We start from the raw sequence: 5,994 nt of genomic DNA, 5'->3' as shown, positions 1-5,994 counted from the left end.
GAGAATCCTTCTGTCACAATAGTATAGATTTTTATTAGCGTTAGTGCTAACCTGATATAGCGTAGGTATGACTGATCTGTTCATCTACTGTTAATGCAAGGGAATGTGTTGGGATCAAAGTTTGAGATAAGTTCTTGGTACTTCATTTTCCCTTTAGGCCAGGCAGTGTTGGGAGCATGCCAAGGACACAGTCTGAGGGCCTGGCAATGAGACACTTTTTCTTACTCACAGAGTAGCAACTGCTTTTTGTACCAGACACGTCTTTAAATTCAGTAGGAGCTCTGATAGTGATGCTCTATAGCCTGTCCCTGCCATATCTCTTTGTGACTCCATCGACCTTCGTAGCAAAGGATTAGCATAAGAGAAGGAAGAATCAGAAAAATATTTTTTCAGGAAAAGAAGGAAGCCCCATAGTCTGAGAGAGGCCAAATTCACAATTCCTGGGACTTGGCATGATGACGGTATTTCTGCTGCTCTGCACCCTGACAATTGCTTAAACAAGCTTAGACTCCACCCTGTTGTCATTCCCTCATGCTGTTTCAGTGGATGTGTGGCCTTAAAAATTCCCTCAATGTAAATTACTTAGCAAAGATCAAGTTTTTGAAGCTAACTTCAGATGTTAGTTATTAGCTTTGCTGAATAGCCAGTTTCTGCAGGCTTCTTAAGAATTATACTTTGTACGGGATAGGAGTCTTCTTGATATAGTGTCAACCCTCGGCCAAAACAAGGGTGTAAGCTTAAAATATTCTTTAATCCCATTTTGTCTCTCGAAGACTCCGAGTTTCTGTAGCTTCTTCATTTTTTATTCCTGATGAAAAGCACATAGGAGCTTATTCAATAGAAATTACACACCCTGTTGCATGAAGCCCCTAAGCATTTTGGACCAATTTTCAGTACTAAGTTCTGGATGCTCACAGTGATGAGTTTGCAGTGAGTGTGGGAGTTTCAAAGATGGCATCTTACGCATCCAGCTCCATTCCCCAGCGTCCCAATGGAAAATCACAGCCTCAATCTTTGGAGTTGAAATTAAAAGTGAGTGTTTAGTTTAAATAGTTATAAAGACAGCGCAGCCTGCAACATCTGGCTTCTTTCATGGGTTGTTGGCAGGAAGGAGAGCTTAACCTCACGTTTTCACACTTGTTCCTTTTAGTTTCTGTAGAGTCTTTGCCGTGGTAGTTTATGGAGAGAGCTCTGCTGAGGACTAGCAGTGACTTGTAACTGTGGCTGGCTCTTGCTCAGATTAGACCAGGAGAGGGAAGTATCTAGCTATGTTCTGGCCCATAATTAATACATATGAGGAAATTGTGTTCTGCTCATGAACATTCCTTGAGGAAATAAAGATTAAATTTGTTAAGTAAATTATTCACTGCAAATTAATCACTCAGCTCCACTTGCTATTCTGAGATTTCTGCAATATCTAAGGGAGTTAGATCATACAGGGAGAGGCATGGCCATAAAAGCAGAGGCTGAAGGCATGATTCCTTTCTTGTACAAAATACAAGCCTTATTTTAATTAAAATAACACTAACACACTCTGGGATTGCTTAGCATTAGGGAAGGCAACGTAGAGCCCCAAGGTATCTCTGAGTCTCCAGTTAAACTTGGACCAGGTTTGTCTGACGGACAATGAAAAACGAGTTGCTAATATGAAAAAAGTCTCATTTCATTTGCTTTTTGACAGGTGGCCAGTACGCTAAACCCTTCAATCTACTTTGCATTCTACTTTTTAGTTTTATCAGAATAATCAAGTACTGAAAGGGTAAGTTTACACTTGCAGTTTAGACTGGAAGCGACCCCTCCTTTCAGCGCAAGGTAACTGGATGGAGCCACTGAAGGGATATGGCACTGTTGCGGCACTTGATATCGTGTGGGAGGGAGGAACATAAGGCGCTTGAATATCCAGGACCATTCATCGTGGTCCATTCACTAAAACTGAATAATGATAATAACAAGCTATAAGACATGTTGCCTTTTATAAATATAATGACAGTGGGAATCATTCTTACGGGGTCATCTTAATTATTTTTAAATGGATAACCTTGTTCCCCATAGGACGTCCCAGAGAGGAGAGTGACATTGCCTGGGTATTTCAGGATGGAGGAGTCAATCCAAGCCCCATAAAACTCACCTGAAAAACTTCTATTGATTTCACTGGGGTTTGGATCAGGTTCAAAGACCAGCAAGGAAATGGAATAAGTTACATGCAGTCATGTCCAACAGAAAACTAAGTATGAGAATTTTTCTTTTAATTTTACATAGATATTCATTTCCCTTTGAAAAATTAGCTTCAAATACAGAGGATATAAGCACCAAGCTTCTTATTAATTTTTAATTCAAAAGAGCTCCTTTTGAAATGTATTGGTTAACTAAATTAAATGAACTTAATGTTATATATGTTTGATTTTCTTCACTTTGTTACTTTTTAAAACTAGTGTGGGTCAACCTTCCAAGGGCAAGAACATAATCAGGTCAGCTTTCAAGCGGCTATAATTTTTCTGATATGTGGATGAGGAAAGGAAATAGATATGGGTGGGTACTATATCTCTTGAAATGGCCTCTTTCTTCCTGTTTAACAATAAATAATCTACAGAAAGGAAGCTCATATATTACTCTTCAGATGAGTTCCCATTTTATTAATCATGAAGATTTTAACAGGGGCCTGAGACAGGAAATCACAGTCTAATGATCAGCAGAGTCTGATTTAATCCTCACGTTTGGATCAGATTAAAAAGAAAAACAATATACTGGAATGTACATCTATGTAGATAAATAATCGGGTTTAATTACTATTAAACATACATACAGCTTTTATAACAACATACGGCCCTACTGAATTACTAAGGCTGATTAAATATCCATGGTAAAACCTCCTTATGGTTAGAAACTTAAATGGACTTTTCAGGTGGTGTTATCAGATATATGAAAGAAACATATCTCTCAGAGTTCATAATTATTATTAATTAATTATTGACTATTAATAATAACAATGGTTATCTACTTTTATGGATATGCTATTATTAATAATAATAATAAATTCAACTCTGTTCTAGATGAGTGTAGTTCTGATTAAAATGTGAAGTGAAACATCTTGGTTAATGGGCTGAGGTTCAACACATATTCCACTGCAATCCAATAAGGTAGAGAACACTCTTGCATTATATTTGGCAGAATTTCAGCACCTTAACCCCGGTTCCTCCTCCTCTTCTTACTATCCCGGTTCTTAGAAGGTGTGGAAAGGGAAACCTTATTATACCATTAGTATATAATAATTATTCTTTCACCAGCAAGTCTCAGTCCGTTCAGTTGCCCATCCATCAGAATCCAAGAAGGCCTCCAAAACGTTTCTTAAACATTTAAACAGAAGTCCAAATAGCAAACCGAAATGGGAATTCATCCGATGAGCAGTGCCTTATCCCTCCCTGGAGAATTCATATGATAGAGGAAGCAGAGAGCAATTCAGCCAAGAGACTACCTGCCTATCTAGCATTGTCTCCTCATAGATGCATCAAAAAGTTAGAAGTGTTTATGGGACTGGGAAAGGCAATTCTAAGAAATAAGACCTGTGCATTTCTTACCAGCTTTCAACCACCAGTTCTTTTGGTTTTCAGTTTGGATGGTTTCTTGTTTTAGCTTTCCTTGAAATTTGAGTTCAACCATATTAAAAGAATGACATCATAGAGAAAGAAAGGTCTGTGCACTGAGTATTTGGATTGACAAGGACTTCCGAATTTTTATTTGGTGCAAGAGACCTCACAGTTACTTGCTTTTTTAAAAGTGCTTTTATCTATGCAAAACTTATGAGTAAAAGTTGCTTAGAATAAATTTGCTTGAAAAAAAATTTTGAAAAAATGTTATCAAAATTTTGAAAAAAAAATCTTTACCAAAGTTTTTTTCTTGACATTTATTCTTGAACCTTTTTCTTGCAACTTACTTAGAAATAGATTTCTTTTTCATTTGTAGTAATGTTAAATTAAGATTTAATTGAAGCTCTGTGGGTGGCCCAAATGTTTGGGGTTTGAAATTGAGAATTTGCCTCCATCTTTCAGCAAAAAGTTGGGAATTTTTCATGGTTTCAGGTTTTGTGGCCTATGATTCACAACAAATAAGTTGTACTTAGGATACTCAAGACTTTTGTTTGTTTGACTCTGGCAAATAATATCAAGAAAAATGAAGCAGAAATTCAAAGCTATCTTAATACCCCCACCCTCATTTAGCCTCTGGGCTGTTTTTCAAGAGGGTATAAAAGACCTTTGTCATTCTCCTCTGTCTCTTTGTTGTAAGCCTTCTGTTAGACTTGCTTTTTTCTCCCTGTGACTTTGTCACCAAATCAAGGACAACGGAGGACTGAAAAGTGCTATTTCAGGGAGTCCAAATTCTGTGATGAATGGCAAAAAAATTATTCCACCATGCAAAAGAAAAAGATGGCTTTAGAAAACTTGCCTTCTCTGCCAGACAGTGACCTTTGATTTCATTGCTTTTATTGCATTACTGTAGAGCTGAGAGAGAAAGGGAGGCATTAGGCACCAGCTAGACCACGTACCACAGCGTGGTGCGAATCTGCTGGGGGATAATATCCCTCGGTCCTCTGAAGAGCAGCACACCTTCTTCACATTCAAGTCCCAGCAGAAGTGGAAATGAAGGGTGCAGTTAGTGCCACAAGGCTGAGTGGGGAAAAATGAGAGAGGAAAAGAGGATGATTTTCTCGAGGTTGTCCAAAGTCTTACTGAGGCCTGATGGTGACATAGAAGGAGATAAGTCTTAAAGCATTTCTCACTCTGAACCCTTTCCTCATTTTCAACTCATCTCCTTAGTGCACCTCTCTCTTTCTTTTCCCCGTCACTTCCTCCCCTCCTTCCTCACTCCCTCCCCAAACAAAGATTTCATCTCTCTCACCCATGCCGCAAAGCAGCTGCATGAAGTCACATCCTGATAGAATAAGGAACTGCATAACTGATGTACACTTGTGCAGCACACTTTGTTGTACTTAGTTTGGTTACAAGCTAGTAGCAGTTGCACATCAGCTGGATAAACTTGAATTAAAAATGTTGAAGAGAAAACCATCTAACGTGTCTGATAAGGAGAAAAGTCAAAAGCCAAAGGTAAGAATGTTTAATTTTTATTGTCAATGAATAATAACAGGAATTCTTAACAATTTTTAAAAGGAGGATTTCCTTTTAAATCCTAGCTTCCGGATTTCCTGATGTGCTAGCAAGTGCCTCGGTGGTATAATCTCAGGAATCTATTTGTATATACTCACTTTAGAAAAGTAATGATCCAATTCAAGGAATCATCACTGTGAAGCTGCTATAGCTCTGCTAAAGAGTCCTGGTACTGGACTTTGTCTATTGTTATATGCTCTGCATCAGTCTTTTAACAGGCGGGCTCACAAAAATCCCCTCTCTGCCTTTCATCTATGATAAACTGATGATGTCCCACAAAAGCGTGTGAGAATCAGTGAAGAATTAGAAAAGCTATTAAATTTCTTCCTTATTTTAATAAATTTGCTTCTGCATCATCATAACCGAAGGAGGAGAGGGTACTTGGCAATCAGTGTTTGTCATCTTCACTTTTCTGGGAATTATTATACTTTCAGCCTGAAATAAATACTCTCAATAAATTGATAATATGCTACACTGGACACTTTCCACAATCTGGAATTGCAAGAAAGAAAGTGAGCATTTTGCAAGATGCATAAGTATGTGCCCTGTGCTGGAAATTTATTTTCAGTCCCTGGACTGGGTGCAGAACGACCTTTGCAAGTCTATTGTAAGCCTGAAGAGAAATGGTTACTGCTAGACCTGAGCGCACCAGTATCCATTTCTATTTCAATTTGCCAATGCTGAAAATTTAAATAAAAGATTAGAAAAGCCTTTTAGTATATCTCTGCTCTCAGTAACTCACTGTCTCCTAGTTTACAGACCCATCTTCTCATTGTTTGGAAATACACCTCACTTTGTTATTTCTGGGCCCTAAATATTATTGCAGACACTGTTT

The 5,994-nt window shown here is 38.1% G+C and overlaps 1 protein-coding gene across 1 annotated transcript in view; it reads left to right on the top strand.

The window, feature by feature from the left end:
• Positions 1-4,970: 4,970 nt before the first annotated feature.
• SAMSN1 (SAM domain, SH3 domain and nuclear localization signals 1) overlaps positions 4,971-5,994 on the top strand; it is a 37,665-nt gene continuing 36,641 nt past the window's right edge. The window contains exon 1 of the mRNA XM_009327787.1: positions 4,971-5,099. Within this exon, the coding sequence (XP_009326062.1) occupies positions 5,043-5,099 (57 nt within the window). The 5' untranslated portion in view covers positions 4,971-5,042. The remainder of the gene's footprint in view (positions 5,100-5,994) is intronic.

The sequence above is a fragment of the Pygoscelis adeliae genome, unplaced genomic scaffold, assembly GCF_000699105.1.
Source record: "Pygoscelis adeliae isolate BGI_AS28 unplaced genomic scaffold, ASM69910v1 Scaffold14, whole genome shotgun sequence".
Taxonomy (NCBI): domain Eukaryota; kingdom Metazoa; phylum Chordata; class Aves; order Sphenisciformes; family Spheniscidae; genus Pygoscelis; species Pygoscelis adeliae.
Note: the sequence above shows the minus strand (reverse complement) of the source record. Positions and strands in the feature narration are given on the sequence as shown.